At 36.0% G+C, this 24,174-nt stretch overlaps 4 protein-coding genes across 5 annotated transcripts; 2 read left to right on the top strand and 2 right to left on the bottom strand.

Moving 5' to 3' along the window:
* Nucleotides 1-785: 785 nt before the first annotated feature.
* Nucleotides 786-5,866, bottom strand: LOC116001698 (pentatricopeptide repeat-containing protein At1g11900). Of its 2 annotated transcripts, none has more exons than XM_031241602.1 (5): nt 5,729-5,866; nt 4,042-4,147; nt 3,435-3,542; nt 1,422-2,561; nt 786-1,121 (listed from the first exon to the last, which is right to left on the bottom strand). In XM_031241602.1, the coding sequence occupies exons 2-4, from the start codon at nt 4,096-4,098 to the stop codon at nt 1,515-1,517; spliced, it is 1,212 nt and encodes a 403-aa protein (XP_031097462.1). In that variant the 5' UTR covers nt 4,099-4,147; nt 5,729-5,866; the 3' UTR covers nt 786-1,121; nt 1,422-1,514. The 2 variants fall into 2 exon arrangements, with proteins under 2 accessions (XP_031097462.1, XP_031097463.1); XM_031241603.1 differs by lacking the exon at nt 786-1,121 and having other exon boundaries at nt 2,027-2,150; nt 2,249-2,561.
* Nucleotides 5,867-9,827: 3,961 nt separating this feature from the next.
* On the top strand, nt 9,828-12,228 carry LOC116002948 (adenosylhomocysteinase-like). Its single transcript, XM_031243139.1, has 2 exons — nt 9,828-10,614; nt 11,267-12,228. The coding sequence occupies exons 1-2, from the start codon at nt 9,904-9,906 to the stop codon at nt 12,011-12,013; spliced, it is 1,458 nt and encodes a 485-aa protein (XP_031098999.1). The 5' UTR covers nt 9,828-9,903; the 3' UTR covers nt 12,014-12,228.
* Nucleotides 12,229-13,608: 1,380 nt separating this feature from the next.
* Nucleotides 13,609-14,180, bottom strand: LOC116001381. The gene is made up of 2 exons (XM_031241263.1): nt 14,015-14,180; nt 13,609-13,898 (listed from the first exon to the last, which is right to left on the bottom strand). The coding sequence occupies exons 1-2, from the start codon at nt 14,178-14,180 to the stop codon at nt 13,609-13,611; spliced, it is 456 nt and encodes a 151-aa protein (XP_031097123.1).
* Nucleotides 14,181-18,420: 4,240 nt separating this feature from the next.
* LOC116002428 lies at nt 18,421-23,970 on the top strand. The gene is made up of 4 exons (XM_031242569.1): nt 18,421-18,780; nt 20,419-21,139; nt 22,072-22,235; nt 22,323-23,970. Exons 2-4 carry the CDS (start codon nt 20,497-20,499, stop codon nt 23,421-23,423), a joined length of 1,908 nt encoding a protein of 635 aa, XP_031098429.1. The 5' UTR covers nt 18,421-18,780; nt 20,419-20,496; the 3' UTR covers nt 23,424-23,970.
* The last annotated feature ends 204 nt before the right edge of the window (nt 23,971-24,174 follow it).

Here is a 24,174-nt window from a genome sequence, read left to right as displayed (position 1 = left end):
TATTTGTCAAACTTTAATTTCATTTTTAAGCCGTTTCATTACAAGTGGAAATGGCTAAAATTGAGAATACATTTGTGTGATTAAGGTACTTTATTTATATGCTTAAAGTGCATAGTTTGTGTACCGCACGTGAACTCATATATATTCCAGTTTTCTAACCGTATTATTCTTATGGTCGCATAAGTCTTAGCTAGCTCCTATTTGATTCTCTTTTGATTAAGAGAATCTTATGATTATTTATCTCATATGATGCATACAATGCCTTCTAAATAGATTATTATTATGATTATGCTAGTCTTCTAGAGAATGTCTGTTTTAATTTTAATCCACCTATTTCTTTTGGTTGAGATATCTTTTGGAACACTTGTTGATGGATTTAATTAACTTGGGGTTGTCCAAATTAATAAACCCGATAATAATAGGAATGCTAGTATGCTACCGAAAGATGATTTGATAGAAAAGATAATGAATAAATGTCTCGGAGACAAATCTTGTATTAACATAAATGCTACCGAAGGATGATTTAATCTTAGATTAGTTACATAGAATACAAATATTTTTCAAATTGTGAATATTTTAAGTTTGATTAATATTTTTAATTACTACTCCGTAATAAATTACAAAACAAAGATCTTTTTACCCGTTAGATTTTCAGGCAGATACAATGTCATTCAGATTATTAGTGAACAAGTTCCAAGAAGCTGCAATCTGAATTACATTAAAATTGTTTGACACGAAAACAATGTTCGAATGCTATAAGCTAAATAGAAAATACACATAAGAGATAAATGAATAACATGAAAATTGTTTGAAACAAAAATAATGTTCCATCGCTACAAGCATAAATAGTAAATAACTAAATACACATAAGAGCAAAAACAGCGCAACAATTTACCTCAAAGATTTGTATTACAATATACAATATACATTGACTTTACAAATCAATGTAAACCTTTCAAGCAAAAATTAACACTTTTCACTTCTCGAAAAATGAACATTGAGAAGGGAAAATACGCTAACCTTAGCCATGAACCTGTCCAACTTTTAAGATTTTCGTATTGAATATAGGCTACAGAGCTAATGCAACAGCCGACTCGTGGGTTCTCATCTTCCACATTGACCTGTCAAAACAAAAAACAATGATATAACTCCTGTGGTGTAAGCATGCAATCGATTAAACCGGTTGTTGCATATTGAGAGGTGCCTACTGCCTACTAGAGAAATGCAAACAGCCAGTGTGAGTTTCAATTACTATCAAGCTTTCAGATATCCAAGCCGCAATTTACCTAAATATTTAACAGATGTAGCTAGTATATTATCCTATCCTCTAATCATTTACATATATAAAATTGAACACCAAGCTGCAGTTGAAAAATATGTAAATGGAAGAGATGACAGGGTACTCAGTCATGCTAACATACCACTATTAACTGCATTCCAGGAAACAGAGCAGCAGCAGTAGCAGATGGACAGAAACTGGAATGTAGAAACCACGTTCAAAGTGCTAGCAGAAACTATCTCTTTTTCCTTTTAAAATCCTTTGGATCAACAAGACTCGAAAGTGATGCTTTCATCTCCTGTGAGAAAGCTTCAGCCAACTTTAGCTTTCCCATCTTCTTTAGATTACTAATAAGCAATTGGTAAATTTGAACGGATGGGCAGATCCCTTTGTGCTTCATCTCATTAAAAAGTCTCAATGATTCCTCAGTATTCCCTGATCTGATGAAGCTGTCGATCAATGCAGTGTAAGTCTGCAAATCTGGTTCAATCCCTTTCTCAAGCATTTCTTTGAAATATGTTTCGCACAATTCCAACCTACCCACCTTCCGAAAGCCATTTACTAAGGTATTGAAAGAAATAATATCTGGAACTAGATTCTCCTCCTTCATGGATGCAAATACATGGAGCATTTCACCTATTCTACCCGTCTGACCTAGAATACCTAAAACAGTATTATAAGTAACCAAATCTGGTTTACATTGTAAACTTTTCATCTGACCAAAAATCAACATAGCCTTGTTCACCTGTCTAAACTGAGCAAAGGCATAGATTATCCTGTTCATAACTGTTGCATTTCTGGGAAATATTAACTCGGAGACTTCTCTAACAAATCTCAGTAAGTAGGCATCATCATTCTTCATTGTAAATACCTTGGCAAGGGTAGTAAAGGAAGTTGAATCCATGGATTTACGACATACCAAAAAATGTTTGAAAATTTGACAAAGAAGGTCAATATCATTCTGCTCACCAGCTGCTTTAATAAGGCAATTGTATGCAGATTGGCCAAGGAAAATGTTTTTATCGTGCAAAGACTGCATTAGCATAGCTGCACCTTGAAGATTTCCACTGCTGCATAGTTTATGAGTGTATGTATAACAAATTTCATATCCAGAAGATGGCGATTCCACTATTTTAGAAATTATTTCATTCAAAATCCTGCCACTTAATTCAGAAGGAGATGCTTGAGTTGCTATTGATGTAGAAAAACAGGCTGAACTACGAAGGATGGTGCAGAATGGCCAAATGGGGAAGATTCTGACTGGGATGGTGTTAATACAATCCTGTATTAGAAATTAGCAATACACTATTAGATCAGAGAGACACAAAACCTTAACTTTATTGAATAATAATAAAACAAACACTAGAAGTGATGGAAACATGGAAATAACATATATGTAGCACTTGAGAAGTAACTTCCATTGATAAACTGAATATAAAGAAAACATAAACTTGCTTTCCATAAACACCTACTACTCTGGCCCAAAAGTCTGTTAGCTTTAGAGATATGCAACTCTACCTACAGGTTTCTTTGATGTCAATTGCTTCAATTGATATCTAAAAAAGCTTCATAATTTACTGTAATCATAAACACACGCACACACACACACCCCAAATAGTACCTATTAGTTTCATGCTCCATTTTCACTTCCTTCAAACGTGCCCACAATAATGGGCTGGAGGATTTAGTTTCATGTGAATAAGGTTCTCATCTAGGGAGGTATGCTAAGGTAACTATACCTGCTGGTTATTACCACTTGAACAAATAAGATATTTTACCATCTAAATCTTAAAAATTATGCAAACATTAGAATTTTAAAACTTCATAGAAGATTAAAATTAAAGAGACTGACTAACAAAGCACTTATAAGCATAAACAGATTGACACACATAGAAGAAACAAAGGAAACTCAACCGACAAAAATAAAACAGTGCAGTCTCTATACTGCATATACATAATTACACGCAAATCGATCTAAAATTATATTTTACTGCAGAAGGATTTTGTAGAGTATGCATTATAACTACATTTGAAATTGCAAACAAAAGTTCAAGAGGTAAAGAACTGAAACTCTCACTGAAGGTATGCAACCTATCATAGTTTATGCAGATTAAAATTATCAGACCTCATTGCTGTCTTTAGACTAAGAACTGACCTTCTTCACAACATTAAGAGCTCTAGAATCAAACCTCCAATTTCGATCTGCAACCTCCAACACCATTTTCACCAAATCTCGCATTCTCCACATTTTCTCACATATGCTCTTGATATTAAGAAGAAATTAAAAGAGTCGACATTACATCAGTAATCAATATAATAAGAAGCAATTAAGAGACAAGCCACCCATTTGGATATGGTTTAATGGGAAAGCAAGGTAGTGAATTTTCTAAAATCCTCTAAAAGTTTGGGATCATTTTCAGGTGCGCTACTTTGTCATATGTATCTAGGTTCATGCCATATACATTTATCAGCTTTAGAAGAATGGGAGATTCAGTGCTAAAGACATTCATGACAAAGATGACAAACCCGAAACTACCAATCCTAGAGGAGAGCTTATTGTGATGGCCTCATAGCCATAATTTACCAAAACCATTGCAGGCGTCCACCAAAAGTTTGAAGTCGTAAATTAGGAACACATTAATTAGTGAAGTAATGTGGACATCTATGCTCCCATTAATATAGATACAGAATACATGTAGCAATTTATATTTTATGTAGTTATTTTAGAACAGTTCAAGCAATATCATTAGATTTTCATTTACCTCCAAATAAAAGGTTGTCACCATAATGCCAGTATCTCCATCTTGTCCAGAAATCATTACCGAACAAATTCATAGTCGTGCCAACATCTCTGGAAAAAAAAAAGGCCTATACAAAAAAGGAAAAGAAAAAGAAAATAAATCACATCAACAACAACAACAAACAAACAAACAAACAAAAAAAATCTAAGTCCTTCAGATAATTCAACTCCCTTTCCCTTATAGCAAAATGGTAAGAGTACATTAACACTTAGTGATGGCTCCATCAAGCCCTATGCAAACAAAAGTCACGGGCTGTATTATATATCCAATTTGAAAACCAATATTATTGATTACATAACCTAGAACAAGTGAACTGTTGGAACAGTGGCAATTAGTAAGATTTTATTTTTTAACTATTGTCTTTACTGCATCTAACAAAAAATTTAAAAAAAAAAAAAAATTATCTTAAACTAAATTGTGACAAAATTTAAAGCTGTTTTTGACTTTTTATAAAGCCTGAAATCATTAAAAAGGAGCACCATATTTCAATTTTCTTCCCAATAAATCCCAGAAAGCATAATTAACTGATAAACACAACATCAAATAAGCCCACTAGTGGCACGGCAAAGCATCATTAAAACACTTTGTTAGAGTGCTTTGGCTATTAGGGCAACTATGTAGTTCTATCAGCTTAACTGCCCTCGTTAGGAAATCAATGAAGCACATTTAGGTGCCCTTAGTGGTGGAGTTAGAAAATGTGTATTGTACAAATAAATGAACGCATTTTGAATGCCATGTAAATGGTATAATGTGCCAAAACCAGTGACTCTATAGCAAGCCTTCAAGATGCTTCTGAGTGTCAACATTTTCATTTTTCTGGTCATTTACAGTAGCCTCAATCAGCTTATATGAAAGAAGACACTTTGAAGTGCATTCATAGCCAAAAGTTTAATTTAAAAAATTGTAATTATGTTTCCTCTGAACCATATTATTGCATCTAAAAGTCAAAATAGAATGTAGAAAATCTCAAAATCTCATTCGATAAAAATAATTATCAGCATATATAAATATACAGAGTACTACACTTTAAGATGTATACAAGTAAATCAATGTAATTTCCCAACCCAAATGTGCATTTGTAGTTGCATATCTCTGAAAGACTACTAAAGGAAACATAGCAGCACATATTCACTAAAGGAAATATATTACCACGCATCCAATAAGCTATATAATTCTGTAAAATCAAATACATTATACAAGTGATTGTATTCAACATGGTGATCAACAACAAAGTAATTGCTTATATACTACTCTGTAATAAACAATGTAATTGAAATCAATAGCAACCATTGCAATAAAACAAATGAAGTAGCACTTGTCAAAAATACAGTTGAACCATCTAGACAGACCAAAAACATTCTGATTCTGTATCAACTATTGTAGTGCACGACAAAAAGTCCCAAAAGGAACACATGGTAATTCCGTCGCATCCACTTCAAAGAGAAGCAAGTTCCATTTTTCTACTTCTAATCAAAATTATACTAATATCAAGTTTTCTACTTTCAAAGCCTCTAAGATTTGGATTTCAACATTTTCCAATGTCAACACTTCTAAGAGTCTTTCTATCAAACATGTGGAATGCAACCCAAACATGCTGTGCCCATTTGATCAAACAACTACAATACAAAACTTTAATGCAGAAGAATACCTTTGTTCAAAACAAAAACCCAACGCCTCGCTTCTGAAGTCCGTCTCTCGCCGTGGCTGACGTAATAGATACTTTTTTTTTTCTTTTATTATTATAGCTGTTTTTTTTTTTTTTTTTTTTTGGGTTTAAGGAAGAAGAGGGGAAAATGGAAATAAGGTTACTACTACGCGGAACCGGATATATTCTGAAGCGCCCGGTTCAAATCCAACCGATCATTGTACATTTGTACTAGTGAAATACTCTTTTTGAGTTGTTTTCCTAAGGGTTAATTCCAGAAATAGTCCTTCGATTATTGACTTTTATTAATTTTTATTCTTAATTTTTAATTTTATCAAAGTTGGTCCCTTAACTATTAATTTTGTACCAATTTTAGTCATTATGTTAAATAGGTGTTAAAATATTTGGTTTTACATTTTTACCCTCAATTTTAACACCTATTTAACATAGATTTAACAGAATGACCAAAATTTGTACAAAATCAATAGTTAAGGGACCAACTTTGATAAAATTAAAAGTCGAGGATAAAAATTGGTAAAAGTCAATAGTCGAATAACCATTCACTACTACAGAAAACACATTTAACGTCGCCTAAATAACGTCGGTTTTTCAAAAAACCGACGTCAAAAATTATTTATATTTATAATTTTTTTAAAAGGGATACGACGTCGGTTTTCTTAAAAAACCGACGCCAAATATTTTTAAATAAATTACGAAAAAGATACGACATCGGTTCAAGCCCGAACCGACGTCGTATGTGATTTTAAAAAATTTAAAAATAAAAATAAATACTATACGACGTCGGTTCTCGGTTCTCTTGCGAACCGATGTCGTATAATTAATATTAATTTTTATATAAAATTCGTCGACGTTTTGCATTAAAAAAAAACCATTAGAAACCCTACGGCGTCGATTGTGCCAATAACCGACGTTGTAGAGTATCAATATACTGAGCGTGCGGGATCCTTCTTAAAATTTAGATCGGTAGGTTTTGCACCATTCTTCTTCTTCTTCTTTTCTTCTTTTGCCGCAGCACAACCACGAACCGCTCCGCCACCGTCACCGCCACACAGATCTGAAACTTCTCAAGAGAATTCATTGGATTGACAAAACTTCTTTTTTGCTCTTACATAGTAAACTCTATGATATGATATCTTAAGTTCTTTACCATGTCTTTTCTCATGTGCAGATCCAGTCATTCCTTGCTGGAGTACCTTACATTGTTGGTGGTTTTAGGTCGGTTTTAATTTCATGACATCATCTTGTGTTTCCTTTGATCATAGTTTTTTTTTTGGTTGAGTGTAAATACATGTGATTCTTTGACCTCTGTTGCCTTTCGTGACATTGATAAGTGTTGGTTTATGGCTGCTATTGAGTTCTCATAGACTCATAGTTAATAACCGGAGTGCAATTTCAAATATGTTAAATTTGACATGCCTGCAGGGATGATAATGGTCGACTTGTCCGCACTGAGAGATTGAGAACTAATGAGATCACACAACGGGTAAAAATGAAAAGTTACTGGCAGGTAACCACTCTCTACTTCAATACATTTATACACAAAGTTTGGTTAATTTGAATGGCATGGCACTGCATGAGTGCATGGTCTATGTACAACTCAAGATGGCTTTTTCAGGAAATTGTCGGACTAGTATCGTTCTGTAAATCACATTTCTCTTCATGCGGTTGATCTTCTTGTTTGCTGCAGCACTGAGTTTTTACGTGGCTTTCGATTTTGACAGGGCGGAGTATGTCTTGCATTTGCAGACGAGGTTCTATGCTGGCTTTACGAGACAGTAAAGGAATGTAAGAGTCCCTGTTAACCTTTTAAATAAATAAATAAATTACATATGGCGTCGGTTATTTCGTATAACCAACGCCATATATATGTAATTTAAAAAAAAAAAAAAAAACTAAACGACGTCGGGTTTTNCCAACGCCATATATATGTAATTTAAAAAAAAAAAAAAAAACTAAACGACGTCGGGTTTTGCTTAAAAACCGACGTCATTTATTTATTTATTAATATATGATACGACGTCGGTTTTCCCTAAAAACCGACGTCGTATCATTTTTTTTTTTATTTTTTAAAAGTAAACGACGTCGGTTGTTCTTAATAACCGATGTCGTTTATTTATTTTAAAAAATAAAAAAATACATACGGCGTCGGTTTTTACAACCGACGTTGTATCATTTATATACAACGTCTGCTAGATTGACGTCGATTTTTAACCGACGTTACAAGTGCTAAAAAACCAACGTTAAATGTGTTTTTTGTAGTAGTGATTTCTAGAATTAACTCTTTTCCCAATGTATACTACACCCGTAATTAGTAAGGTATAACTAGTATCTTACCCTGTGTAATGCATGAATTAATGAATTATATTATATATTTATAATTATTTGAAAATAAAGTTTAGAAATAAATAAAAATAAAATCTCAAAATTTATAGGTTTTACAAATATTAAATAAAAATATTAAGGGGAAATGGTCAAATAGAACCTCAAACTTTACATGAAAAGTCAATTAGGTACTTAAACTTTTTAAAGTTGCAATTAAATCCTTTTAACATTTTATTTTTCTGCAATGAAGCTCAAAAGCATGTTAGTGACCTGTGATAGCAGGTCACTAGGGTTCAAGCATCATTTCCGATCAAAAATCGACCACCCGGCGACCTAAGGTGGCGTCTGCCTCCTCATCAAGTGGCGTCCACCTCCTCATCCAGGGCGTCTGCCTCCTCAAGTGCGTCGCCTCCTCAAGTGGCGTCCGCCTCGTCCATGGCGTCCGTCTCCCCAAGTGGCGTCCGCCTCCTCATCCAGGGCATCCTCCTCCTCAAGCAATGTACCTATTGGTCATGGTCCGCCATGGCTAATTCCGAAAAAAAAAATTTCTTATCCCTTAGGGCCGGCACTATATCCGATCTCGCTAGCTACCTGATGGGAGGGTGTTTTCTGAGTAAAACTCAAGGCTTTGTTAAGAAAATGCCACACTCTATTCCATTAGGGCCGGCACGAGATCCGATCTCGCTAGCTACCTAACAGAAGAGTGTTTTTGGGTAAAGCTTAAGGCTTTGTTACGAAAACATCATACTTTATTCCCTTAGGGGCGGCACGAGATCCGATCTCGCTAGCTATCTGACGGGAGATTGTTTTATGGGTTAAGCGGAAGGCTTGGTTTCGAAAACCACACACTCTATTCCCTTAGGGCCGGCACGAGATCCGATCTCGCTAACTATCTGACGGGAGAGCGGACCTTTGGTCGAGCCTACGGCTGGTCGAAGTGAGCTCGCACGCAAAACGCCAAACAAAAAAAAAATTGGAACTAGGTCGAGGCCCAATGCCACGTTTAGCCTTGCCTCGGCCACATGCAAGTGCACAACAATGAACTAATTTGTTCTTTAGTTGACAGTTTTAGTGCAATTATACTCCTTATTACGTGGGATTTAATTTTGCCAACAGGTTTAATTTTAGCCATTGATCTCTTGATTTTTACGACTTATATATATCAAATTTTATTATGTCTCAACTATTTAATTTTTACTCAATAAAGTTATCTATTAAGTTTTTTATCGAGTAAAAATTAAAATACTTGATAATCGTATTGAATAGTTGAGTACTGTATTACGTAAGAATTTATAATTGGAAACTTTAATTTAATAAAATTTATAATTCTAGACTAATTTGTGAATTATATCATAGTTAAGGGACAATTTTAGTTATTAACACTATATAAAACTTGCCTTTCAAAGAAAAAAAGACTATATGAAATTTAGTCATAGTATGTTTGTTACAAGTGATCATCAACAAAAACTTGTCAAATATACCATATTGAGACTTAATTGTATTATTCCTTATATACTAAGGGAGCTAATTTAGAACTTATTTTTGGATAAAATGACATTACATTCACATTTTAAAAAAATCACCCGTGTAATCGTTACCAGATCTGAGATCTACCAAACCGTATATCGCAGTCAATCATCATTATTCTCAGATCTTTACGCATCCTGGGAGCCAATCCTGGCCGTTCATTTTCTTTGCTTAAACCTATTTAAACCACTGGCCTCTGACCTTCTTTCCTCGTACACTCTCTTCTTTCAAAGCTAGTTCCGAACCCCACAGAAGGGAGGCTAAAATCTCTCAGATATAACAATCCCATTGCCGTACTCTCTAACCCCATGGCTTTGTCCGTCGAGAAAACCAGCTCCGGCCGCGAGTACAAGGTGAAGGACATGTCTCAGGCCGATTTCGGCCGCCTGGAAATCGATCTCGCCGAGGTTGAAATGCCGGGGCTGATGGCTAGTAGGACCGAATTTGGGCCATCCCAGCCGTTCAAGGGCGCCAGGATTACTGGGAGTCTGCATATGACGATTCAGACGGCCGTTCTGATCGAGACCTTCACGGCCTTGGGCGCGGAGGTGAGATGGTGCTCGTGCAACATCTTCTCCACGCAGGACCACGCGGCCGCGGCGATTGCGCGTGACAGCGCCGCCGTGTTCGCGTGGAAGGGCGAGACCCTCCAGGAGTACTGGTGGTGCACGGAGAGGGCGCTGGACTGGGGCCCCGGTGGGGGGCCGGATCTCATTGTGGATGATGGTGGTGACGCTACGTTGTTGATCCATGAGGGGGTGAAGGCTGAGGAGGCGTTTGCTAAGAATGGGGCTCTTCCCGATCCGAGTTCTACTGATAATGCGGAGTTTCAGATTGTGTTGACTATCATTAGGGATGGGCTTAAGGGGGATCCCCAGAAGTATACCAAGATGAAGCAGAGGCTTGTTGGAGTTTCTGAGGAGACTACCACTGGTGTCAAGAGGCTTTACCAGATGCAGGATAATGGCACCCTCCTCTTCCCTGCCATCAATGTCAATGACTCTGTCACCAAGAGCAAGGTATCATCATTTCACTTATATATTGGATTTTGTTTGTTGACCATAAAATGTGAAATTTCCCCGGGGTTCGATCTTATTAGAATATGGGGATCAATATTTGGTCTAGTGTCAACTTCACTAGAGGGTGAAACAATCATAGTACTTCCTATTAATTGGGAGGATCTGTGTTTGGTGTCCTCATCCCACAATAGGGTAAAACACTCATCCCCACAATAGGGTAAAACACGCACATTGTCACTATCCGGTTTAATGTCAGTACTACCCCCACTAGAGTGTGAAACACTCAATCTACACCTATCCATTAGGTGGGAGGGGACCAGTGCCACACATCCATACAAGACGGTGAAACACTCACAATGCACCTAGCCATTAAGTGAGAAGAGGTGGCACCCTCACACTCATTAAGTAAGAGGATCCATGTCTGGTGCCAAACAGTCATATTCACAAAAGAGGGTAAAGCACTCACACTACACTTACCCATTAAGTAAAAGGACCCATATCAGGTGCCAAACAGTCATACTCACACAAGATGGTGAAACAGTCATAGTGTACTCTGCCTACTCATTAAGTGGGAGGATTAGTGTCTAATATTATTTTCATATGAAACACCCATATTGTATGATGAATTATGCTATGTGCTATTGACTGCTAGTTTGACAACTTGTACGGATGCCGCCACTCCCTACCCGACGGTCTAATGAGGGCCACAGACGTGATGATCGCCGGAAAGGTAGCAGTGGTGTGCGGGTACGGGGACGTCGGAAAGGGCTGCGCCGCAGCTCTAAAGCAAGCCGGCGCGCGCGTGATCGTGACAGAGATCGACCCAATCTGCGCTCTCCAGGCCCTCATGGAAGGCCTGCAGGTCCTCACCCTGGACGACGTGGTGAGCGACGCCGACATCTTCGTCACCACCACCGGCAACAAGGACATCATCATGGTAAGCCACATGCGCAAGATGAAGGACAACGCCATCGTGTGCAACATCGGCCACTTCGACAACGAAATCGACATGCACGGGCTCGAAACATACCCGGGCGTGAAGCGGATCACCATCAAGCCCCAGACCGACCGGTTCGTGTTCCCCGAGACAAAAACCGGCGTCATTATCCTCGCCGAGGGTCGGCTCATGAACTTGGGGTGCGCCACGGGACATCCTAGTTTTGTGATGTCGTGTTCCTTTACTAACCAGGTGATTGCCCAGTTGGAGCTCTGGAAGGAGAAGAGCTCCGGGAAATACGGGAAGAAGGTTTATATTTTGCCCAAACACTTAGATGAGAAGGTTGCGGCCTTGCATCTTGGGAAGCTTGGGGCTAAGCTCACTAAGCTTACGCCGGACCAGGCTGCGTATATTAGTATTCCTGTTGAGGGGCCTTACAAGCCTGCTCACTACAGGTATTAAATCAACGGAGTAGAAGTATTGTTTGGTGTGGGCATTTTGGATGGGATGTTTTGAAGCGAAAGTCTTTGGCTTGAATAAGGTTGAGATGGAGGGGTGGTGTGGTGTGTCTATGCCTTTGTTTTAGACTTTTAGCGGCTGCAGTACGTAGTTTAGATTATCTCCTTTCTGTTTATGAATTTTCGTCAGAAATATATTGAGATCATTTTTCTTGATTTTCGATTTGTTTAAGGTAAGATGGTATTCCTTAGGATCTTCATTTTTTGTCTTTTAATGATTTGGTTAAGATCTGGCGTTAACATCAAATCTGGCGTTGACAACCAAACTAATACATTGCTTCCGCGCATTTAAGTATAAAGAAATTTAACCAGTCAATTAATTAAGTATAGATGTCAATCAAATAATTAACATATGAAAAATCTTCGGTTTGTTTTTTTTTTGCCATTTAAGTTTAATTTGAAAATTTCAACTATTAAACCTTAAATCCTAGTCAACAGCACTCATCTTTGGACTTACGGTATAGGCGTTTTGAATTAACACTAGTTAGCTTTGACAGTGTCTCTGACTCTCTGAGGAGGCATCATGCAAAATAAATTGCTCTCATCATTTTACTCAGTAAAATTATTATCAAATTTACAAAAAATAAAAAAGCTTTGAAAAAAAATTTTAAAAAAATTTTACCATTTGGTATAATTTATACTCCGTAGTTTCTTTCAATAATTTATAAATAGTCAATTTCTTTTAATAATTTATATATACTCCGTAATAGTTAGCATTCTTAGGGTGTGTTTAGTGGATGAACTTACCCAAGGCGTTGTTTTTTGGTGTTTGTTTGGTTCATGAAATTTATTTTCCATTCCTGACTATTTTATCCTTGTTATTCTTTAATTTATTATTATTATTTTCAGTAATTTACTTTCCACCAACCAAACAATAATATTCATCTTCCCATCTTCTCAAAATCATTTTTTCATAGAACTTCAATTCTATTCCCCTTAAATATTTTTCGTGAACCAAACCGTCCATATTAGGAAATTCTTGAAAATGCATACAGAAAGAAGAATATATCATACAATTAGCAAACTTCCAAAACAAACAAACTCTAAATTGATGAACTCTGAGCAGAGAGACTTTTATGTGTTTCATTTGAGCTCGCTTTCTAGTTCATATATATACAAGATTTTCCAGAGGCAAAACATTTAAAATGACATTTGACAAGAATAATCTCACATAATCTTTGAATGATTAATAAGTTCTTAGTATAATGCCATTGGCATCAAAGTGGAATTGCTTATACATATACATATAAAGTGGATATGTGGATGGGATTAACCCTAGCCAAGATGATAAGAAATTCACAACTGTAACCACAAAGTCACAAGTTCGAATTCTTGTCTGTTTGAGCTGATCAACTATGAATAATCTAATTTACTTTCTTGTACTTCTTTGCCACAACTATAGTTTCTCTCGTCATAAAAAAAAAATAAAAAAGTGGATACATGCATCTTCAAGCAAAAAGCTTCCTAAAAGATTAGTGTAAAATCCCAATCAAGAACAATTAGCCAATTTCATTTTATTTTGCAGTGGTATGAGATCGATCAGGAATTGATATCACTGACCTCTCCTCTAGCACACCTGGTGATAATCTCACACCCTCTGCTGTAAGGGTGAGAAGCGGCAGGGCCCTTGCAGTTGTAGTATGAATCACCTGGGGTATCACACGGCACCAAATCCCTCTTCAAAGTGTCATAGCTTATGTACCTCTTCTGCATCACCAAAACCCTTCTGCTCATCTCAGACTCCATCTCTTCCTCCATACCCATGCCACCGCAATCCCTCATTTTCCCACCGCAAAACCTCCTCGATTCCACTGAATTCGGGTCAAAAACTGAAGACCCACCACAGATTCCCAAATGGGCATTCAACAAAAGAAGGGCTAAGAAGATGGTACAATGTTTGGTTTTTAGCATCTTGTGATCAAAAAATTTTCCTGGTAGCCTGTACTTGTAGCGATCTTGAATGTGAGATTCCAGAGAGTGAAATCAGAAATGGGCTTCAAGAATGAGAATTCTGGCAAAAGGAGGGAGGAGTGTGACTGTTGTGAGTGGCCCCAAGGAAACAACATGATTTGATCCTTGCACGAGTTGGAGTAATGCACCAAGTTTGTCATCATCATACATTTATTATTATTTAAAAAAAACACTCAAAACAAAGTTAGTATTAATTTGATATCACAAAGTTAAAAGAGGAAAGCAATCTAATGAGCTTTTTAATTTGAATCAGTCAACTATTACCAACTTAGGTTGATTTATCTCCTTGTAATTCTATGTTGACATGGATACAAGGTTTATCAGTTTACACACTCACAGATAATAGTGACAGAGAGTCAAAAGAAAAACACACAGAAAGAATAAACTTGTATCCAGTGTTGAGTACTGGATACTGCCAATAAAGTAGAAAATATAAAATGTAAAACATGGGCACCAGGCACGTAAAGCGTTTTGTTACAGAAAATGTTTTTTTTAAATATAATTTTTAACATTTTTAATATTTAAATTTGTTACTGTATATTTTAAAATTAATTGTTTATATTATTTAAAACTATTGTTTATTTCATACAAAATATATAATTATCTAAGAGCACTATATGTGTGAACCCATATAATATCTCTAGTTTATGTTTATATTTTTTGTAGTATTAATAAATTTGTACATTTAATTTAAAATGTTGAACATTATATTTTAATTTGACAAAACATTATATAATGTAGGACGAGAAATCCCGTCCTCCGGTCAGTAGACAGAAATAAAAGTATATTCAACACTCCTTTGTCATCCCTATGTGTGTGTCATATATTTACATAATAATAAAAGAAAGAAAAGTTATTAACAAGTCTAAAAGTGCAATATAAATTATTTATTTAAATGTATACCATACACCTACTACACGGTGGGATTACCCTACTGCTTCATATACATTGCTACAAGGAGTAATGGAGGTAACATATATGTGCATGAGGGTGGCCCACCACTACCCTCCAATTTTGGTGGGATTGCACCCTTTTCAACAACCAAAAGTGTGCCATTGTCCTTCTTTCTACAAAGCAATTTGACTTAGTCTGGGATGGGCTGTGCTGCTATATGCACAGAGTCATGCACAAGTAATGAGTTGGATATTGAGTTCTTTAATAAAATAGTCCCTAGATTATACTGATTTTATGATTTTAGTCTTTAATTTTTAATTTCATCCAACAAAATTATTAACTTAAATTTTGGTCTTACATTAAACAATCGTCGAAATTGAGGGCAACAAAAGCAATTTCCATGCTCTCATGCCTTCTTTGATATTTCAAGGACCATTAATGAGTTGGGCGAACACTAATGGATTTTTACTCAAATCCTCCTTAAGGGTACCATGACAAATTTAACTATAAAAAAAATTACTTTGATCAAATTTGGATGAAAGGGTACTCCTTTCGTCATGGTTGTCATAGTTCGTTGCTTTAATTACAAAAATAAAATATAATATTTCTTTCTTTCCAAAAAACAAAAAAAAGAAGAAAGAAGACAATCTTTTTTAGTAATTAAGGTTGCTAACAAGTTTTCAATGTTGGAAAAGTCTAAAAATTACCTAATTACCATCAAATTCAATTACCATTTAGGGTGTGTTTGAAGAGCAGGAAAATAACTTATATAAAATGAATTATTTTTCAGAAAATGAGTTATTTTTCAAAAAATGATTTCATTTTTGGTGTTTGCATGTATTCTGGAAAACTGTCTTTGCGTGTTTGGTTCATTTTCCGAAAAATGAGTATTGATAGGGATAAACTCCCGTTCTATTTGTACCGACATCCTGGTCTACATTCCGCCCGGGGGTGTATTTTCGGTTCTCTAGAACCCATCGTTATCCCGGTCTCTAAAGATCGGTCGGACTATCGTCCCGACCTAAGTTAGTTCCCTATTTTGGGTTGGAACCTTAGCTTATCCGAGGCTAACACCTGGCTACCGAGCGATTGGGCCGTCACACGGACTAGTGCATGTTCGACACGCGTAGCACATGCCACTAGGCTGGAGCCCCTCCCGATACCACCTATAAAATGCGCATTTATTGCAGGCAGAAGGACTTTTGGCTGTTTGATCTCTTGAATAGTCAAAGAGACCGGGAACCTCTGACCCACTATCACGTAGACCGGTTTCGTATAGGGTATTCCTACTTGTATCTGCTTCAGTATCAATACAGAGTATTCTAATCGTACATCCGTATTTTACTATATCAAGTATAAATGTATAATTATATATTTTTATTTTTTTATTTAAAATATAAAAATATATAAGCTAATAATATTTATTATAAATAAATTTAAAAAAAAAAAACAACCTTGTTGCTCTGATTTCCGGCAGAAACCAGAGTTGGCATACTGGTTTCTGGCGGAAACCAGTCGACCAGTCCGTCGGACTGGAGAGGGAAGACTTGAGTTATTTCCGTGGTCAACATAAATCATTTTCCATTGACCACATTTTCCGGACGTTGCCAAACACCAACAGTCAGGAAAATGATTTCCGAAAATCATTTTCCGGGTTACTAAACACACCCCTTAATGGAGTTATTGGCAATAAATAAATAAAGATTTTGGGATGTTTGGTAAATAGTTGTTAGCTAATTGTGTTAGTGAGTTTGAATTGTTGATAACATTAGCTGATTGTAGAAAGATGTTTGGTAAATTAGTTTTTAGCTATTAGTTGATTACATAATGACTTTCTAAAAAAATTGATCGAAAAAGCTGCTTTAAGCAGTTTTTTGAATTTTAACATTATGGAACAATAAATTGTTACAAAAAGCTAATTAATCAAACACTTATATTGATTGTTTATTAAGTCAAACAACTAATAATAGTCAAATATATCAAAATTGACTGATAAGCTAACTATGCTGCTAAACATGACCTTTATTACGTAAAACTAAAAATTAAGGACCAAAATGGTAACAACCATATAGTTGAGGGAGCATTTTATAAATGTAGTGGTCGGTTTCGCAAAAAATAAAAAATAAAATAAAAAATGTAGTGGTTGGACAATCAAAATCAATGCACTCTGAAATCATGCTTGTTCATGTGAAAGTGTTTGATTGTTGTCTACTTAGCTTAATGGGTTCAGTGTTTTTCTTGTTTAATTAATTGGTGGAGGCCAGCAAGGCTCAACCAACACCATTTCTTATTATTATTATACATTTCTTATTATTATTATTATTAATTTTCTTTTTGAAAACTTTATTATTATTATTTCTATAAAATAATTTCACACTTTATGATTACAATCTTCACAGATCATGCATAAAAAAAAAAGGTACGGAGTATTAATTTAATTACTCCCTATGTTATATTTCCTATCAATGTTGTTTTATATTTTACATTGAGAAGGCTAGACCGGCGATCTCAAGAGTTAAAAATTTTAATTTCAGTGTTTATATGTTCTTAAGATAATTTTCTTTTTTTTTTTTTGAAAAAGTTTTTAAAGATAATTTTATTTAGAGAAAATTGCACATTTAGTCCTATGACTATAGGACTTTGTTAATTGCAATACTTGACTTTAAAAACTAACAAATTAGTCTCTTGACTATGATTTTTTAACAGATTTGGTCATCCCAGCCAAATTTGACCGAAAATTGTAATGGACAAAATCTTGAGGGCAATTTAGTCATTTGCTCTCTTTTCTTCTCCTGTGCGCCGAAAGCCATGGAAGACCACGAACTCACTTCCCTGTGATAATCCAGTTAAGTTTCTCCCTCCCTCAAACTGTCATCCCATCTCTCTGTACACTCTCTATCCGCCCAAAATTCAGTTAGGCTGTATCTAGGGGTGAGCAAAATTTGCCGTTAACCGCCTGTTAATCGATAATCGAACCGACCGAAAAAATCGGTTATCGGTCGATTTCGATTTTTAATCTTAAAAAAATTTCGATTTTTCAGTTATTTCACAATTATTAGGGTCCGATATATAATATTAGATATATATATATATATATATATATATATATATATATATATATATTTTAGTATATTACAATTAAGTAAGCCATTCAACCCATACTTGATAGCCCAGAGCCCCATACCCATTACTCCACTAGCCCACGCTAAGACGGTTCAATCATTATTGTATGGACTATGGTCCACACAGTTGTGTGGATCATAAATAAAAAGTATATTTTTAATATATTAAAAATATATTATTTTTATACATAAAGTACATTGTTTTAAAGTACATTATTTAAGTACTGAAAGTACATTAATTTATATATATTATGAAATAATGTATCATTAGTATAAAGATAATGTACTTTTAGTATCTGTATTCATGATGTAGATTATGGTCCACACAATAATTTGCCAAGAATGCTAAGTGCCTAAGTCTAACCAAAATCGGTGACCGATAACCTAAATCGTAAAGGAAAATTCTAATCGCAAATTCGCAATTCCCAAATCGTCAGACTTCCCCACTCCGTCGACGGCTCGTCGGGCTCGACGCTCTCCCCCCACCCGTCTTCTCCGACCTCCATTGTTGCTCTACGAGTCTTCTCTAGCCCACTCCTAAGTCTACGCCCTCAGCTTCAGTCCTCAAGGCCTCACTGCCTCAGCCCCTCGCGTCGTCCTCAGACGCCATCACGCCGAGTCGCCAACGCCTACACCTTTCCGCCCAGTCGGCCAAGACGCCGGTGGCCCCTCTCCGCCCAGTTTACGACGCTGAGTCGTTCCACCTCCGGACCTCTCCCCTCAGGTAAATTTTTTAATTATTGTTTTTAATTTTTTTAATTGGCAATATTTTATTAAGTGTATTTTTTATGAATAAATCATTTTATTTTTAATAGTAAATATGTTACTTTGGCAGAATGTATTTTTTGAAGCTTGGCACTTTGGCAGAATGCTCTTCAATTTTTCAGGGATTGTTTTTGTAGTTTGTTTGTCACTTTGGTTTAATATAAATTAATATGTGTTGATTGTTGGTGTTGGACATGGACTGAGCACTGAGGACTTTTTGTAATGTTTGTGAGTTGTGAATTTGCTCTTTGTACTTTGGGCAGTGACTAGCATTTGACAGTAACGTTTATTTTGGACTAAACATTTAAATAGGATGCATGTATATCTAATTTTTTTTTATTTGACTTTGGAATGTTGACTTTTGGTCTGTTTTTTGATAACCGACCTAAACCGTTTCAGTCGGTCATAGAACCACTTTCGGTCGGTTACGAGAGTAAAAAATCACGGTCGGTTGTTTGCTCACCCCTAAACGGAAGTGTAGTACAATTTTTAATTAGTATCTGTTATATATTTGCTAGATTTTTTTATGTAATTTTGACAGTGATTACATAACTTTTTTTTTGCTCATAAACTGTGATGAAGAACACATTTGTAATAACATTTGTGATAGATACAATTTAGTTTACTAATGCCATGTATGAACAGAGAACATATTAAACTGTTTTCTCTTTTTGTTTTCAAATAAAGGTATTTTTCTGAAGAAATAAGCTTTCTCTGAAGAAATAAAACTGTGTAAAACTTTGGCATTACAACTGTGTTCTTTGATTATGAGCCAAGATAAAGGTATTTTTCTCTTGTTTTTTGCTCATAAACTGTGATGAAGAACACAGTTGTAATGCCAAAACTGTGTAAAGCTTTGGCATTACAACTGTGTAAAACACAGATATAAAGTAAACTGTATAGAACTTTGTTTACTAATGCCAAGATAAAGGTATTTATCTCTGAAGACATAAACTGGAAAAATACCTTTATCTTCAACTTTTTGTTTTCTCTTGGCACCTATAGTAATAGACTTCTCTAAATTCTTTATTCTACTGGAAGTAGAATGGTGTTTCTACATCCTTCACACAAGCATGCCTTTCAATTAACAAATCATCCAAAACTGATTGAAGTTATGCTCTAATTATGTATTTGATGTATTCAAACCACTCCATCATTTTTAAAAACTTTGCTTTATGGTGCTTAGTAGTGATTATTTTCTGAAAATTTTATATATAAGAGTGTATAGTTGTAAGTTTATAATGTAATTTTAAGTAATACTGCATACAAAACTTTGAGATTTTGAAATTTTTTTAAAACACAAAACTGTAAATTAATTCCCATATTTTTATAACAGAAGTATCATTGAATAATGCATCTTCCGGGATGATACAGTGTGCTATAATTATATGGAGTATAATCCAATTTTGTTTGTGGCTCTAGTTTAACATAAATGTGGTACTTAGGTATGTCCCTTCTATATTGATTTTTTAATAATTTGACTTAGAATATATGGAGTATGATCCAATTTTGTTTGTCTTAAATTTACTTAAATTGATCTTCCAGTTTGTCTTTTATTGACATTATTTTTTGGTTTTTCTATTTTATGGAAATGCAGATTGTAAAGGTTCATCTGAAAGATATGTATGGTGCATAGGTATGTCCATAACAACATTCAAACTTCAAGATCTATGGCATGGCGCAACCTAAGAAGAACCTCAAGAATTTGATCCCACTCTTCATCCTCCTCTCTCTCTCCGCCCTCTTCCTGTTCTCCTTCTCCCCCGCCACCCCAATCCCCGCCACCGTTCCCACTCACCCCACCTCCCAGCCCCAGCCCTCGCATCTCCAAACCCCAATCACCACCGCTGCCGACAACAAGAGCTTCACCTTCATCATCAAAGTCCTCGCCTACAACCGCCTCTCCTCCCTCTCCCGCTGCCTCAACTCTCTCGCCGCCGCCCACTACGATGACCACGCCGTCCACCTCCACATCTTCATCGACCACTTCCCCGTCCCTGCCAAAGCCTCCCTCGATGTCGATCGGAACCTCAATTCGTCCAGGCACATTCTCGATTTCGTTGATGGCTTTGGCTGGAAATTCGGCGCTAAGGTCGTGCACTACCGCACTTCCAACGCTGGCCTGCAGGCGCAGTGGCTGGAGGCCTGGTGGCCTAGCTCCGACGACGAGTTCGCATTCGTCGTCGAGGATGATCTCGAGGTTTCGCCTTTGTACTTTCGGTTTCTCAAGAATCTGATTGTGCATTATTACTACAATGCTTCCAATTTCAGTCCGATGATCTACGGGGCATCCCTCCAGCGTCCAAGGTTTGTGCCAGGTACTATGCTTTTCTCAGATTGTCTTGAGTGCCGTATAACCAGCTATTTGTAAAGATCAGAAACATGCCAATTTGGGGGGTTTTGTTTTTTCTTTGAATCCTGGCTTGTGTTTTTCATCTGTTGATCTAGGATTTCGATAGATTAAGGATAATAAAATAAACAAGTGCAATAATTTATCATATAATGATATGTACTGATGAATTCATTTATTGTCATGAAATTATGAGCTGGGCCATTATTGATCAACATTGTTGTGTTTTAAGTTTAACACTTGTTGCAATCTTTATGTGTGATAACAACTTGAAAATCATCATAAAAAGGAGGAAGTATAGACTTCTGAGGGGCATGTTGTAGAAATATAGACTAGCACGGGTAATATTTGATATAATGGAACTTGTATTATGAAAGTGAAATTAAAGATGTGATTCAGTATATAACTTTAATGCAACTGGACTTGCATGCACTTTGGGACACATAGTTGCTTGCATGGGTTGCACCTTATCAATGATCTTCATGTGAACATTAGTGTATTAACACCTTTGAATATGGACTTCACCTTAAAATTAGTGTATGTGCAAACAAGTTCATGTGACTTTAGTATGGTATCTACTGTCTACCTTCATTTACTGATTCTTGGCTGTTACATAGTTCTATCTTTTTTTTTCTGTATGCCATTGCCTGGTGAAAAAAATGTGACATTTTTTACAACCTTAATCACATAAACAAAATTCATGGTAGTATTTTGGGGGTTTTATTTATGTGCATATTAAGATGATACCAGGCTGTGCATGAGTCGCTTAGTCGGAAAATAAACTTCTTTTGCATTTTATGCTTGGCTATTGGGACTTTTTTTAAACGACACTTCTAGCAGTTGCCACTGCATTTGATTTTTTGCTTATATTTAGTGGTCTGAATTGGATGTGACCAACAGGTAAGCATGGAAACAAAATGGAAATAGATAGTAGAACTCGAGTCTTTTTGTACCAGTTAGTTGGCACTTGGGGTCAACTTCTGTTTCCAAGACCTTGGAAAGAATTCCGTTTGTGGTATGACACACACAAGTCTAAGGGCATGAAGCCTGTTCTTGACGGGATGGTAATGTATGCTGCACCCTCTTCCTTCTTTCTCTGGTCTTAAGTGGACGTCAATGCACTTTGGCATCACAACTCTGTACTTTTGCAGGTTACAACAGGATGGTACAAAAAAATGGGCGAAAGAATTTGGACTCCTTGGTTTATTAAATTTATTCATGCTCGTGGTTACTTCAATATCTATACCAACCTTCTGTATGAAAGAGCGCTTAGTATCTCACATCGTGATGTTGGCGTTAACTATGGGAAGTCAGTTGGACCAGATTCAAATTTAGTTAGTGAGAATTCTATTGATATCAACCACTTGGAATTTCACCCTTTGCATAGCATGAAGTGGTATGATTTCTGCTTCAAAGAAGTTTTTCCAGATAGAATTGTACAGAATTTCAATGAACTTGGGACTGTTATCCATTCTGTGCAGAAAATGAGTAATGTTATACTTGTGGCCCTACATCAGGAGTCAGAGTCAGTTGTTAGGAACTTGCTCTGCCATTTTGAGAGGTTGTATATTCGGAATTACATCTTAATGGGCCCAAAATCGGATCTCCTACTTGATCTTGCAATAAGAGGGCACCCTGTGATTGATACTGACAGACTTTATGATAATATAAGAGTCTATGACAAATCTAACTTCAATGAATCTACTGTGGAACTGACTAAGGATATTTTTGTCAAGGCCTATGTGGTTAAGAAAACCTTGGAACTTGGATATGGTATTATGGTGGCTGATTGCAACAGGGTTCCTCTGAACAGTGAATCCTTTCTCGATTTCATTGATACTGATGCAGTTAATGACTTCTTTGTGGGGAAGAACTTAGAACTAGTTTTTGCCAGGAGCTCATATTCTGCTGCGAAGACTTGGGGTGACAGTATCTTGACCCAATTACGTGCTGAATTGATCACAGCCGCATCAAGCGATTCAGATCCAACAGGAAAGAATTTCGTGTATGTGGTTAAAAAGTTATTTGAGCAGAAGGGTGTTAAATTCAATACCTTTGATGAAAACAAATCTAGTTTAAATATCAGTTCCTTAGATGCTAGCCAAACGCCGTTTATACTGGATAGAGGAAAATTTGTACTTTGGTCTTCAGAGACGAGCACAAATTTGATTCAGCAACAGCTTGTACAATTAGGTCTTTGGATTGTGGATAGTGATATGTCATGTACTGCTGTCATTTGCTACCCTTCATAGCTTTTGGTGGCATTAGTAGCAATTAAATTATAATCTTGATGGACCAAAAGTGTTGCAAAGAAGTGTTTTGGAGAATTGGCAACTCCAAATTTGTAACCTTGGAATTCCCACTGAACATTTTGATGGAGAGATGCATGCTAGGATTACGGGTATGGGTTATCTGTTTATACACTTTCAGTGATCAAGCAAGAAACCTATTGTGTGCTACTTGAGAGAAGGACAAGATGGGAGCTAGCTATTGCAAATGAGGCAGAGATTAGGTGAGAATTGCAGTCTTTTTTTTTACATTATTAGTTCATTGTCTACTGAAGAAGAATCGTGAGGTCGTCACCTGTTCGTTCATGCTTTACCCCATTTTGAAATGCATCAGTAAGTTGCCTGCCTCAGGTCATAGATAAATGTGCTTGAAATCTTCTTGGTTTCTTATTATAATTCATGTTTGCTGTGGTATCGTCTTTCTTCTTCATCTGATGAAAATCACCCAATGACCTTGTACTTCATTGCTTCTTTGTTTATCAGTGATCAAAATACCTTCATTTGAACCAAATTTTTTATGCAACGCCTGTTTGGCTAATGTTTATCATACAAAATTATTGCAGTTGGATTAGGACATTAGGGACTGGCTTGTTTAGTATGTTCTGTTTTCATGTTTTATATATATGATGAAAACAAACATGTTTTTCTAACTTTATAAACAAAGTTGCAATTTTCAAAATTTTGGATTATCCATTTCTAATGTTATTCTTAGATT

This window comes from Ipomoea triloba, chromosome 13 (assembly GCF_003576645.1).
Source record: "Ipomoea triloba cultivar NCNSP0323 chromosome 13, ASM357664v1".
NCBI lineage: Eukaryota > Viridiplantae > Streptophyta > Magnoliopsida > Solanales > Convolvulaceae > Ipomoea > Ipomoea triloba.
Note: the sequence above shows the minus strand (reverse complement) of the source record. Positions and strands in the feature narration are given on the sequence as shown.

Bases quoted from the DNA above. Each gene is read 5' to 3' on its own strand.
- LOC116002948 (XM_031243139.1), top strand. From the start codon at position 9,904: ATGGCTTTGTCCGTCGAGAAAACCAGCTCCGGCCGCGAGTACAAGGTG. The intron at 10,615-11,266 runs GTATCATCATTT...ATTGACTGCTAG, and splicing joins ACTCTGTCACCAAGAGCAAG to TTTGACAACTTGTACGGATG.
- LOC116002428 (XM_031242569.1), top strand. From the start codon at position 20,497: ATGGCGCAACCTAAGAAGAACCTCAAGAATTTGATCCCACTCTTCATC. The intron at 21,140-22,071 runs GTACTATGCTTT...TGTGACCAACAG, and splicing joins GCGTCCAAGGTTTGTGCCAG to GTAAGCATGGAAACAAAATG. The intron at 22,236-22,322 runs GTAATGTATGCT...GTACTTTTGCAG, and splicing joins AGCCTGTTCTTGACGGGATG to GTTACAACAGGATGGTACAA.
- LOC116001381 (XM_031241263.1), bottom strand. From the start codon at position 14,180: ATGACAAACTTGGTGCATTACTCCAACTCGTGCAAGGATCAAATCATG. The intron at 13,899-14,014 runs GTACAGGCTACC...GTGGGTCTTCAG, and splicing joins CACATTCAAGATCGCTACAA to TTTTTGACCCGAATTCAGTG.
- LOC116001698 (XM_031241602.1), bottom strand. From the start codon at position 4,098: ATGATTTCTGGACAAGATGGAGATACTGGCATTATGGTGACAACCTTT. The intron at 3,543-4,041 runs GTAAATGAAAAT...CTTAATATCAAG, and splicing joins TGACAACCTTTTATTTGGAG to AGCATATGTGAGAAAATGTG. The intron at 2,562-3,434 runs GTCAGTTCTTAG...TTTCTAATACAG, and splicing joins CTCTTAATGTTGTGAAGAAG to GATTGTATTAACACCATCCC.